The sequence below is a fragment of the Fundulus heteroclitus genome, unplaced genomic scaffold (assembly GCF_011125445.2).
Source record: "Fundulus heteroclitus isolate FHET01 unplaced genomic scaffold, MU-UCD_Fhet_4.1 scaffold_45, whole genome shotgun sequence".
Taxonomy (NCBI): Eukaryota; Metazoa; Chordata; class Actinopteri; order Cyprinodontiformes; family Fundulidae; genus Fundulus; species Fundulus heteroclitus.
The window spans coordinates 722,710-736,060 of NW_023396868.1; the positions used below are offsets into that span (position 1 = coordinate 722,710).

The following is a 13,351-nucleotide window of genomic DNA, read 5'->3' on the forward strand; positions in this document are numbered from 1 at the left end:
ATGAGCTCCACAGTTTTAAGTTGGAAGACCTATTTGACATCTCCCGACATTTTGAGCTCATTTCACAGATTCTCTAATACTCATGTTGGAACTTTGGTTGGGACCAACCAAAACATTAATATAATCATCCAATCAGAGCAAACGTTGATTTAAAAAAAAAAAAAAGATTACAGAAAAACTAAATCTGCCAGAAGTATGAAACGTGTTGGCCTGTAATGTGTGTTTTACATGAATCCTCTCTGACACTTTGAATGTTGGGAAAACCAATTTCAAACTTGTAAACAACGTTACCTGCACAAAGGAACATGCAATGGTTCCACTCCTGAGCTGGTTCAGCAACGTTTCACACACAGCCACATCAGGGACACTTGTCACACCATCAGTGATTATGATGATGCCTAAAACACACAGGTTCAAAGACAGTGCATGATGTCAGGCTTGAGACACATGTTCGCTCTGAATGAGGGTGTAGTGGTGCAGATTCCCAGTCACGCAGGAGAGAGAAATCCAGAAACAGATTAAAAAACAAACAAAACAACCAGACTTCAGTTTGTGAAGTTAAAGACGTTTAGCTCTTCATTCTAAAGGTTTTTTTTTTTTTTTTTCAATTCCCAGCTAGTGAGGGAGAAAGTCCAAGCTTTTAAGCCATTTGGGTTGTGGCGTTCGGCAGAAAATTCCTATGCAGATAGGCCTGGTGCTTGTATAGCTCTTTATCAAGTCGGATGACCCCAAAGCGCTTTACACTACTACCAGTCACTCACACATTCACACCCAGACTCACCACCTGCCCGGCTGCCCTGAGGCAGACTGACAGAGGTAGGGCTGCCAGACAAGAACAAAACTGAGACAGTCAGAGCAGGGGGTTCAACCAGCAGCCCACTGGCAACAGGATGAACTCCTAGCTCTTGCACCACCGTTACCCCGGGGTTCCCTCTCAGTAGGTCAGCACCACATCACAAGCTCACATGCTTCCTTCACATTCTTCCTTCAGTGATGTCCTCCGGCAGCACCAACACTGCCATCCATGAGAATGAAGACCATGTAGTGGATGAAGAGGAGAGACTTGGAGAAAACAGCTGCGTGTCAATGCTAACTCAGAGAGAACGTCTGCTGGAAAGAGCAGCCGTTAACACCAAGAACCCTGGGCAAAGTATACAGAAAAAGTTGATAACATCCTTCCTGAGTTTATAGTTAGTAATTCTGAAATCATACAAAAAAGCTGCTTATGTTTTGGGTTCATAACATTTCATAAGAAATGTCACCAAAAGCAGCACACTGAGGCATTAGAAAGTAAATAGAGCTCTAATGAAAAGGCCCGTGTTGCCTCTTGCATGACTATTCTTCACCTACACAGCCTGATGACATCTTCGTTATGCCAACAAAAACTTGGGCCCTTCCATGGGTCAAAACCTTTATGAATTAAAAGGATATCACATTTAGAAGCTTTCATCTTTTATTAACAGCTGTTTTGCGCATAATGTGGAAATAACACAATAAGGCCAATAAGTACAAACAGTCAGGGTTCCTTTTAAGGATCTTCAAGACTCAAGAAATTAACGGAAAATATATATAAAAAAATAGCAGATATGTCTAAATATTGAAAAGTATTAGTCCCAAACAATTTAGCCGTAAAGTCCTTAATGACCTGAAGATTCTGACCCTGGAATGGTGGAAACAGCACAAGGTGAGCAGAAGGGCCAAAGAAAGTGGTGAGACAGTTCACTAAAAGAGAAACAGGATCTGTACTGCGTGAATGCTTACTCAGCATTCACTCAACAATAAGCAATAAAGAGAAACGAGAACACAATACTGTGACCACCTTACAGCCAAAGATATTTTTTGCCCAAATTGTCCAGGTCCAGAGCCGTGTCAACCTGTCTGTCACTGAAGAGGTCCACATAGCTGCTGCATCAGTTCTGGTAAGAGCCACAAAATTCTAGGGACTTCATGTCCATTCTTAGTCTTGGTGTCCTCACTAAGACTAAGAAAGTAGAGAACATGATCCCAGTTCTAAAGTCCTTACACTGGCTCACTGTATCTCAGAGAATATACTTTAAAATCCTTCTGTTAGTTTAGAAATTCCTGAATGGCCTAGCACCTACATACTTAACAGACTTGTTATCAGTGTATCAACCCTCCAGACCACTCAGGTCGTCTGGCCTCAGCCTTCTCTGCATACCTAGAACCAGAACCAAACATAGAGAAGCAGCATTTAGTTCCTATGCTCCATTTATCTGGAACAAACTTCCAGAAAACTGTAAAAGTGCTGAAAGCCTGAGTTCCTTTAAATCAAGATTAAAAACTAATTTGTTTAGGATTGCCTTCGACTGTTCTAATTTAACTGTATTACTAAAATATAATTAGTTTACTTTGTATTCCAACTGTTTTTACTTGTTTGCTTTTAATTTTTATTTTCCCATGTTCTATTTTGTTTCTGCATTTTATTCCTGCTTGTTTTTATTCCGTTTTATTTCCCTATATTTTAATCATGTAAAGCACTTTGCATTGTCTCTGTACTGAAATGTGCTATATAAATAAATATGCCTTGCCTTCATGGTCGTGATGATGTTCTATAAAGTACTCTGAGTGGGTTTTTAAATGTTGAAAAGGAGGCATGTTTCACACTTCTAAACATGTTTTTAAGAAAATGTTTACCAGCTCAGCAAGAGAAGAATAGAGGAATTCTGAGTTCTTGATCCCAACCTACCTGCACTGGAATTTGGGGGCAGGAGCTGGAGGGCCAGGATTCCCTGGCGTACCATGCTGACAAGACCCATGTCAGCCGACACCATGGACATGCCCTGCTTCCTGTAGGGCTGGTTGTCCAAGCCATTGTTATGGTGGTTACAGCTTTCTCCTGGTTCCGCCAACTGGCAATAAACAATTCTTTGTATTAGTTCAGCAAAAAGTCACACATGATGAGAAATATTTGAACTGTCCAGTGAATATTGAGATTTGAACACTTGTTATGTGGCGAGCCAGTTGAATCGTCAGGGTATGCAGTGTGTTGAGAATTAAAAATATATCTTAGTTGGGGTTACTGAGGAAAGCAGAGGGGGGTCTGCCCTTCCTGCTCCAGCATAAGATAAACATAGAGTTTTATTGCCCTGAGGGGGGTGGTCAGAAGGAGAGGAGATCAGTCATCCTCCCACTGAGCCATGCAGGAGGAGTTTAAAGTTGATAAAAGGAATGTCTTGGTAAAACTTACTTCAGACAGACAGACTTATCCACCGCGGTGAGAACAACATCTTGTAATGGTATGTACTCTGTCTCCATATTTAATTTGTATGAATTAAATATGTATTTAAACCGTTCTACCTCTGATCAATGATTCCTCATTTATTGTCAAATCTTAAACCGGGGTAAAAATGGGCCTTTAGTAGCAAAGCAGGATTAGGCCAATAATAATACATAAATCACAAGTGACAGGATGTGGGATTTTTCTAACATCAATGCAACAATGTGTCCCACCTCCCAGGACCTACCTGGTGTTGCTGCTGATGCAGAACTTCTGCTGTGCTGCTCTCCAGAGTTCTGAGCTGTTGGTAGATATGATGTAGGAACTCATCCAGGTTGGTTTTATCAAGCTGACATCCCTGCACCAAAACCTGCAAGTGAAATCAACACTCAGCAGCGAATCACACCATCAGCTGTAAAATAACTACAGTAGATGGGTATGCAGGCTCCCACCTAAGCAATAATGGTCACAAGAAATGCAAAACTACATCATTCTTACAAACTCTTCCTGTCTGCCCAACAAACTCTCTTCCACATGCACAAAGATAACTTGCTTTAGCTCAGCAGGCTCTGAAATGAAGCGGACGAAAGTCAGTATGGCACATAACCTGGTGTGAAGTGAGACCAATAATTGATGAATAAACCAAAATGGTGATAAAGATCTTGGGCTTAAAAAGCTGATCTGTTCCAGGAACTTTGAATGGTTGAGCCAGCCCTGCCAGGCACTTGGATAACGCATGAAACACTTCATCAAAGATCATCTCTCCTGTGCTGTCATCCTGCAGTGTAGAAAACAAGACAAGTCAATCAATGTTATGCAGCCCACATTTTGGGCTAGTCAGACAAGCCAGGTCTAGTAACTGAATTGGGACAGTATGAAAGCATAAAAAAACACTTAAACATAAATGAAACTTTAGGCGGGCTACCCTGGAGCTCAGATATCTACTGAGCTGAATTGGATTCAGGATACTCGAATTTCTTCTTTATTGGATCTGGTGGATTTTTGATGTATCGGCAAATACAGCGGATGTCGGTAGCCATTTGGCCTTGATCAGGCTGCCGGCTGCATAGGACGCGCTCACTAAGGTGGTGAATGGACAGTTCTGGAAGGTGGAGGAGCAGAGCCGAAAGCTGGATGTGCTGGTAGGCAGGATGTTGCTGCTGGCTTCGATGGTTGAACTCAAGGGAAGATGGGATAAAATCTGGAAGTGTAACGCGGAAAAGCCCAACTAATTTGGAAAATTGGATTTCACAATTTGGAGCCAGCAAAAAGACTTAAAGCTGACAGGAAAGTCATAGCAGCTTGTTCTCATAACAAATAAAATATTTAGTCTGCCTCCCTGTCTCTACTCCTGGATTGTTTATGAGGCAGGAGCTCAGAACTCTTCCCCGCTCCCTCCCTCCCCCGCTAATACCTGTGGATGCTTTTTCTGAACTGTGGGCCGGCTGATAACATCAAGGACAATGGCCTCTGCAGAGTGTTCACGGAAATATAAACACCCAGTCACAAATACTGATGCTCATAGAAACTGATGATCTGACACGCGACCAGCCTCAAATGTTTACCTTCTGCCATATGCCTGTCGTCTTATTTGTGTTTTTTTGTGCATATGCAATGAGGTTTTTTACGTAGGATTTCTCATACTGTAATGTTTTTTACACCATGATAAATTCTTGTCTTTTTCTCCCTCCACTACCTCCATGTTCTTAGTCTTCCTTCAACAGATTTCAAGGGCAGCGCCTCGTGGGCTCCGTGTAGACGGGGTCAGGGGCTGTTGGAATGCGCTGAAGGAATGCGCCTAACGGCTGTGCTGATACCAGCGGCCGACTGGCTGCGTTCCTTGGCAACGCAAGGCCTCAGTCAATCATTCCCCCAAAATGTTTGTTTGTTTATGTGATGGACGGTTGTACTGGACAATAAAATTTTATTGATTGATTGATTGATTCTCTTTATTGGCTTCCTGTTAAATCAAGAATAGAATATAAAATTCTCCTTCTCACGTATAAAGCCCTTAATAATCAAGCTCCATCATATATCAGAGCTCTGATTACCCCGTATGTTCCTAACAGAGCACTTCGCTCTCAGACTGCAGGTCTGCTGGTGGTTCCTAGAGTCTCTAAAAGTAAAATGGGAGGCAGATCCTTTAGCTATCAGGCTCCTCTCCTGTGGAACCAACTCCCAGTTCCAGTCCGTTAGGCAGACACCCTGTCTGCTTTTAAAACTTTCCTTTTTGACAAAGCTTATAGATAGAGTGGCTTAGGTTACCCTGAGGTATCTCTGTAGTTATGCTGCTATAGACTTAGGCTACTGGAGGACATCAGGGTCTATTTTTGTCACTCGGCTGAGTTCTCCTACTGTTCTCCAATTTGCATTGTTTGTTGTCATTTCAGCTTTTAACTTTTTGTTCTCTGTCATTTTTTCTCTTCATAGTAGGTACACCTGGTCTGGCGTTCTGTTAGCTGTGACATCATCCAGGGGAGGCAGATCATCCACTATTACCATATAACAGAAAGGATTCCTGCATCAATGTGTGCTTCTATGCTTTTGGTGTATCTGCTCTGTCTTCTCTAACCTCCAGTTGGTCAAGGCAGATGATCATTCACACTGAGCCTGGTTCTCCTGGAGGTTTTCCTCCCTGTTAAATGGGAGTGTTCCTATCCACTGTCGCCCCATGCTTGCTCAGTATGAGGGATTGCTGCAACGCCATTAACAATGCAGCTGACTGTCACTCGGGGTTCTTAGCTCTTTCATGAGGAGTGAATGCTGCTTGTCAAGACATAAATAATATAAATATATAAATAAAATTGAATTGAATTACTTTCATTTAAATTTCCACAGTCAAAATTAACATATTGGATCAATATACACATATACATCCATTAACCTGCATTAACAAGGAGCCCTGTTCACATCTTCAAAAACTGAAAGGGTGCCAAGCAAGAAATACAGTCAAATCAAAAAGTTTGGGCATAATCTTAATTATTTTTATTTATTTTATTTGGGTGTTTGTCAACAGCTATTTCAGTTTGATATATCTAGTAACTGATGGACACAGTAATATTTCAGTATTGAATTGAGGTTTATGGGACTAACAGAAAATGTGCAATATAATAATAATAATAATAATAATAATAATAATAATAATAATAATAATAATTGAACTTTATTGATCTCACAATGGAGAAATTCACTTCTGCATCCTAACCCATCCCCTTGGGGAGCCGCTGTGTGGCGCTCAGGGACCCAGAGTGTCGGCACTGGGGATCGAACCGGGTACTTGCATCCTTCTCTGAATGCAAGCGCGCTGCCCAAACCACTCGGCCACACCCCCACCAATATGCATTAAAACAAAATTTGACAGGTGCAAAAATATGGGTACCCAAATCATTTTATTGGTTTGAATACCCTTAACTACTTTTCACTGACTTACTGAAACACAAAATTGGTTTGGTAACTTCATTAAGATTTGAACTTCATAGCCAGGTGTATCCCATCATGAGAAAATGTATTTAAGGTGGCCAGTTTCAAGTTCTTCTCCTGTTTGAATCTCCTCTGAAGATTCATCATGGGCACCTCAAAACAACTCTCAAATTGACTCAAATCTACTCAGGCATTCATGCAGAGGAACAATTACAATGTTCTGGAATGGCCATCCCAATCCCCAGACCTGAATATCATTGAACATCTGTGGGATGATCTGAAGCAGGCTGTCCATGCTCGGCGACCATCACACTTAACTGAACTGGAATTGTTTTGCAAAGAAGAATGGTCAAAAATCCCTTCATCCAGGATCCAGGAACTCAATAAAAGCTACAGGAAGCGACTAGAGGCTGTTGTTTTTGCAAAAGGAGGATCTACTAAATATTAATGTCTTATTTTTTGATGAGGTGCCCATATTTTTGCACCTTTCAAATTTTGTTTTAATGCATATTGCGCATTTTCTGTTAGTTCAATAAACCTCAATTCAATACTGAAATATTACTGTGTCCATCAGTTATTAGATATATCAAACTGAAATAGCTATTGCAAACACACAAATATTTAGAAATAAAAATAACTAAGATTAATAGGGGTGCCCAAACTTTTTCATATGACTGTATGCTCCTACTCTAAAAACTAACATCTTCAAGCTTGACAAAAAATTGCAGTTGCTAAATGGAGAAGCCAAATGTCTTCAGAAGAAAGGTTCTACGGTGAGAGGAAAGAATGGGTTCATATAAGGTTCAATCTGAAAAACTCACAGAGAAAGAAATAGCAATTAGAAGGATTTTATTGACACAATATTTTAAGTCTTTGGCGCTCAGACCTCGGCAGGAACATTAATGCTGAATTATACTTTAATATGCATAAGTAGATGTATGAGAACAGGGATGTCCCCCCCCCCCCCCCCAGGTCTGAAACTGGTGGTGGAGTGGAGATAGAAGAAGTTTGTTCAGTCCATATAGTGATCTGTTTAAGATAGATGTCCAACTTGATAAACACAGGTTTGCATGAACTGTCCCTGATGAGCAAGCTTGAAGCGACTGTGGAGAGGAAAAACTCCCCTTTGGGAAGAAACCTCTGGCAGAATCGGGCCCAACATGGTGGTCTTCTGCCGGACCAATAACGGGGTGATAGGGAGTGCTGAAGACTGAAGGGAGAAAACACTCTGATGGGTTGAGGATGGAGGAACGTCTTGGAAGCTAGATGAACTCAGCTACAATGGTGGAGAAGGGGTTGGGGGTGGGTTGAATCGGACATCTGATTCAAAATCCGACATGCAATCCGTTTGCGCTTGCTGGTTAGCAGGCTGAGACGTGGATTTGAAGTTGCTTTTAAGATGAGCGCGGGATGCTGATTGGCTTCATGGAGGTGCGGTTCGTAGCTGATTGGCTCACATCAGAGGCGGATCGGACTCTGAATGGAGGCAGGCGATGAGTTTCTTCGATTTAACTTGCGTTTCAGCTTCATTTGTCAAAACTAAGGGACTAAACTGCAGAACACGATGGGGGTCGCATCATGCTGCTGGGCTGTTTCACTGCAATGGGAGCATGAATTAATGAGGCAGGAGGATAATCTCCAAATGGTGCATCTTTGGTTGAAATCAACAGCTACTTAGATTAAACTTGACACCAACTGATGGTGAAACCAGACACCGATTCCAACCCCACATCAAAGCTGGTTTTGGAGAGCATGAATCAAGAAGTCTGACCTTAAACCTGCCCAAGTTTTGGACCTTGTTTCTTGAGTAGGAAACTAACCTGCTTTAAAAGAGAAGTCCGGTCAAAATCAGAATTCAAACTGCTGAAAGTACTTTAAATATAAAATGATTATATACTGTTCAATAAATGATAAGCTTTTTTAAATTAAGAATAATTTTCATTTGAAGGTCCTTTTATTGGGGCAGCCATCTTGGTGAAAAACAGTGCTGCCACCTCCCAGTTTGTGACGTCACTGTGCGGTATCGGCTGTACAGCAAGTCCCTATCGGTCCCCTTGTAATTAAATATCCGTTTTCATGCCAAAATATTTTTTTAACCCCTTAAACAAAGATAGACATGGTATTAGCATTTCAATTTCAATTAATACTAATTTTACATTTTAGGGACATAAAAAAACAACAAATAAGCATTAAAGTATGGTTTATGGGTTAGGTTCTGCAATGTTAGAAGATGAGTATAAAACTCATCTTTAGAACCAATCTCTGCTCAAAATGGTAACCTGCACCGCCTAATCTACTTCCAGCAGTTATCATCAGTTATTGCAACTGTGAACTGCAGAAAATATGGTCAGATCGGCTCTTTCTGAGTTTTCTCTCTGCTGCTGTCAGGATGAGCCGCAGTGCGTTATGAGGCGGAGGGATATTTCGGCGTCAGTTAGTTTAGGCCCCAAACAATCGACTTCACTTTCAGAAACAAGCCCAAAAAAACTGCAACTCACAACTCATGAAATGTACAAGCGACTTTAGAAAAAATAAGACCAAAGTTGCATAAAATAAGTGGGCTTCGCAGCAGTGAGCATGCTTTCTAAGTGTGTCGTATCCCTATGCCGCTCTGGTCGGTACACAAATGTTCCAGCATATTCTACATTAAAAAAAGAATAACCTACCGAAAATCCTCACGCTCATGTCATGTTCAAAACATTCTTCTTCGAAATGTTGGCTGCATGACATTGTTTCTCTCTGGCCAGAAGTTAGATGGCAAATCCTCTCTCTTCAGGTAGGTATTCCAACAAAATAACCCAGTGGATCATGAATGGGAAAAGTGAAAAAACTAATGTTTTTTCCACTTTTACCCGATGTATTGTTACATCCAATTGCCATGCACGTGGGCATTGTTGCTTCAACAATAGCTCTCGCGAATTTCAATGGTGAAGTCCTCTGGAAATCCAAAATAATTGTTGTTAATCGCAGCTGTGTACAACAGTTCCTATTGATTTAGCTGGTAAAGCGCAGTGCCTCATGGCACAAAGACGTCACAGGATGTGATGACAAGCGGCCATTACTGCCCATATTTGGGTAGTAATGGCCGCCCCCATACACAGTGATCCAAATGTCAATTTATGCTTTTATTTTCTTATTAACGCTAAATTCATTAAATAACCACAAACATATTTGTTGTAGTTATAGCTAATGAGGCACTGATTTTTCCTTGTTGATCGGACTTCCCCTTTAATAAGCGCTACTAATTCTGCTTTGAGAAAGGCTCAGATTCCCAGCTACGCCACATGGACATCTGCGTGGACATCTGCAGACTCAGGTCCGCGCAGGTATGTGGAAGACTTTAGAAGGCAGTGCAACTTACAAAGAAGAACTTAAAAAAATAACTACAAGCAGGGGTCAAGGGTTATAACCCAGTCTGTTTATATAGTATTGTCTCTGTTGGGATTAGGGAAGTGTTGGCCTAGTGGTTTGAGCAGCGCGCTTGCACTCAGAGAAGGATGCAAGTATCCGGTTCGATCCCCAGCGCCTGCACTCTGGGTCCCTGAGCAAGACCCTTAACCCCAGATTGCTCCCCGGGCGCCGCACATGGCAGCCCACTGCTCCCCAAGGGTGATGGGTTAAAAGCAGAGAACAAATTTTGTTGTAATGTATGTTTTAATGTATGTTTCAATGACAATAAATATGATATTACTAATATTACTAAAGGAAAGACACAGAAAAGTTCAAACCTGTGCATGGAGTTCTTGTTTAAAAAACATCAGTGCAGTAACATCATTCCAACCCAGAAAAACGAACAATTTGGATAAAGGAGTAGAGTCTGACATATGACACATACAACCTTTGGAGGTATGTTTAATCTTCTGCCCACTACTCTAGGTCTTACCACAATCCCTGTGGAAGGGCTGAGATCCAGCTCAATGATGAAGCGATACCTGCGGGCCAGAAAGGTAGCCCGGGTGGATGGCATCAGAACACAGGGGTCTGCGCTGGGGGTGGAATCTGGCTGCCACCCCTTCGGTTGGACCGCAGCCAGGTCCAACTCATTTTCAGAGCTTTGCTGTTAAAACACATCCAACAAACATCAATTAGATATCATTTATCAGCACATCTGTGAACATGTCAAGGAAAAAAACATCAGTTCTACATACAGTGGCTTGCAAAAGTATTCATACCCCTTGAATTATTCCACATATCGTCACATTACAACCACAAACATAAGATTATTGGAATCTTATGTGAAAAAAGGGCATTGTGCTCTCTGTATTTTATACTGGATATTTTCAACCCATCGATTGAATTTAGTGCACTAGTTGATCTTTTCTTCATAAGAGAACAGCAAGCACTGCAGACAAAATATGGCCTTTTTTGACCTGCTGTATATTAGCCAGTCCCTAAGCTTGATGTATCATGAAACTGTCGACCTTTCGGAGTTTGTGATTTTTATTTTATTATTACAATTAAATAATAATAATATTAATAATGTTATGTTCATAGTGTTTTTTTTCTAATCCACCTCTTATATCATTCAATCCTTATGTAATTTTGCCTGTGTTGTGTGCACCTGCCTGTTGCTTTAATCCTATAAATTTCCCCGTCGTGGGATAAATAAAGGATTAGCTAATGTTATCTTATCTTAAATAACACTTTTTAATAGGATATATGTACTGGGTTCTTTCAATGTCTTAATTACATTTTCTGTGCGGGCTCCACTAACATATGATAGATAATATCTACTTTGAAAGTTAACATGAACCGCTGCTGAAGAAGAGCACTCTGATCTACCTGGATGTCCTCTGAAGGACTGAATCGCCTCAGTCAGTGACGTCAGTCTGTGGGTCTGTCGGGCAATGAGAGAAGTTTTGTCTACTCTCTCCGTTTCTGTCGCTCGACGGTTTCTTGCTCATGGTTTTTCATGTGCTTATATAAAGTTGTTGTGTTTCCACTAAATTTAACCGGCTTTTTACAAAACATACAGCTTGATTTCATTTATGGTATTAAAATTTAGCCAAACAGCGCTTCTTTCCCGAGTCTGAACAGCACCGTGGTTGTTTGTGTTGAGAGCTGAGTGGGTGGGCCAGACTGAGCCTGCGAGCTGATTGGCTGGCGCCGCTGAGCCATGTACGGGAGGGGAGGGGGAGCAGCAGAGTGCCTTGAGGGAGACTTTGGTGCAGCTGCTGCTATGGGGGGGGGGGGGGGGGAACCCATATATATATATATATATATATATATATATATATATATATATATATATATATATATATATATATATATATATATATATATATATATATATATATATATATATATATATATATGTGTGTGTGTGTGTGTAATATACAACATTTTATGACATATTAAATCAAGATAGTACTCAACATTAGTCAGCCTTGGAGAATGAGAGTGATGTCTACAGCTGGTCCAACAGTAATAATACAGCTACAGCAGGATCCTACCCCTATGATACTTTTACAGTTTTGCTGATTTTTTGCAAAAAACTGACTTGTGTGTTCATCCCCTTGGCATCTTTCATGTTTTGCTTCTTCAACACCTGGATTTAAATTGGATTGTCTGAGAGTTTGTGCCACTTCATTTCTGGAACCTGACTACAACTCTGAAGATGGATTTTTTTACTGTAATATAAAACACACAAAAATAAATATATTTCCCTTTATAGTCAAACTCAGGTTCAGAATTATATTGTCTGACAGCTGTAAGAGACATTTGCAGGTTTCCCAGTTATCAAGAACAGTCCTATTATGGTGGACAGTTAAAACCTTCCTACTTTGCTACTATCGCTTTGATACTCACCTCTAAATGACCCGTTCACCTCAAATTAGTCAGTCGTTTATTCAGTAAAGGAAAAGAGCAAGACATGTACTAATTCTTTGGGTTGTGTGCCAAACTACCCATCAGGCAGCCACATAAAACGTTTGATTTGCATTATTTACAGCAAGAACAGCAAGAATCAACTTTGGGATGGCAAGTTGGAACAGGAGAACTTGCTTCGCTGCAAACCCTCAGCTCATGGACAGGCACAGAAAGCATCTGAAACAAGATAAGGGAGAAACTACCCAAAACACCACTGCTAGGGGAAAGCTGAATGGACTTACCAGCTCCGACGTAGAGGCTGGCCAGATGATTTGATTTAGTTTGCCGAGAAACCATGCCAGACGCACGTTCCTAGATATCCGATAATCCTCCTTCATCAGCAGGTAGATCTGGTCGGCCTCCTCCACCTTGGAATGGCAGACACACAGAGTGTGGTGTTAAGGTTGGACAACAATTCAATAACAATATATATTGATAAATAGATGTATATCGATGATAGAAAATAAGGGTCAATAAAAACTTCAATAGAATAAAAGTTTTCTTTCCTTATGCATTCTAGCCCCGTATGTTCCTAACAGAGCACTTCGCTCTCAGACTGCAGGTCTGCTGGTGGTTCCTAGAGTCTCTAAAAGTTGAATGGAAGGCAGATCCTTTAGCTATCAGGCTCCTCTCCTGTGGAACCAACTCCCAGTTTTGGTCCGTGAGGCAGACACCTTGTCTACTTTTAAGACTAATCTTAAAACTTTCCTTTTTGACAAAGCTTATAACTAGAGTGGCTCATGTTACTCTGAGCTACCTTTAGTTTTACTGCTATAGGCTTAGGCTACTGGAGGACATCAGGGTCTAATTTTCCCACTCTATAGG

The 13,351-nt window shown here is 41.0% G+C and overlaps 1 protein-coding gene across 9 annotated transcripts in view; it reads right to left on the minus strand.

Moving 5' to 3' along the window:
- szt2 (SZT2 subunit of KICSTOR complex) overlaps positions 1-13,351 on the minus strand; it is a 201,433-nt gene that overhangs the window by 183,657 nt on the left and 4,425 nt on the right. For all 9 annotated transcript variants that reach the window (XR_004929430.1, XM_036131637.1, XM_036131636.1 and 6 more), the window contains exons 2-7: positions 12,769-12,894; positions 10,542-10,715; positions 3,846-4,016; positions 3,486-3,608; positions 2,708-2,870; positions 292-398 (exon numbers count right to left, since the gene is read on the minus strand). Coding sequence is in view for 8 of the 9 variants with exons in the window: in XM_036131637.1 (XP_035987530.1) it covers positions 292-398; positions 2,708-2,870; positions 3,486-3,608; positions 3,846-4,016; positions 10,542-10,715; positions 12,769-12,894 (864 nt within the window). In the remaining variant the exon portion in view is untranslated. The remainder of the gene's footprint in view (positions 1-291; positions 399-2,707; positions 2,871-3,485; positions 3,609-3,845; positions 4,017-10,541; positions 10,716-12,768; positions 12,895-13,351) is intronic.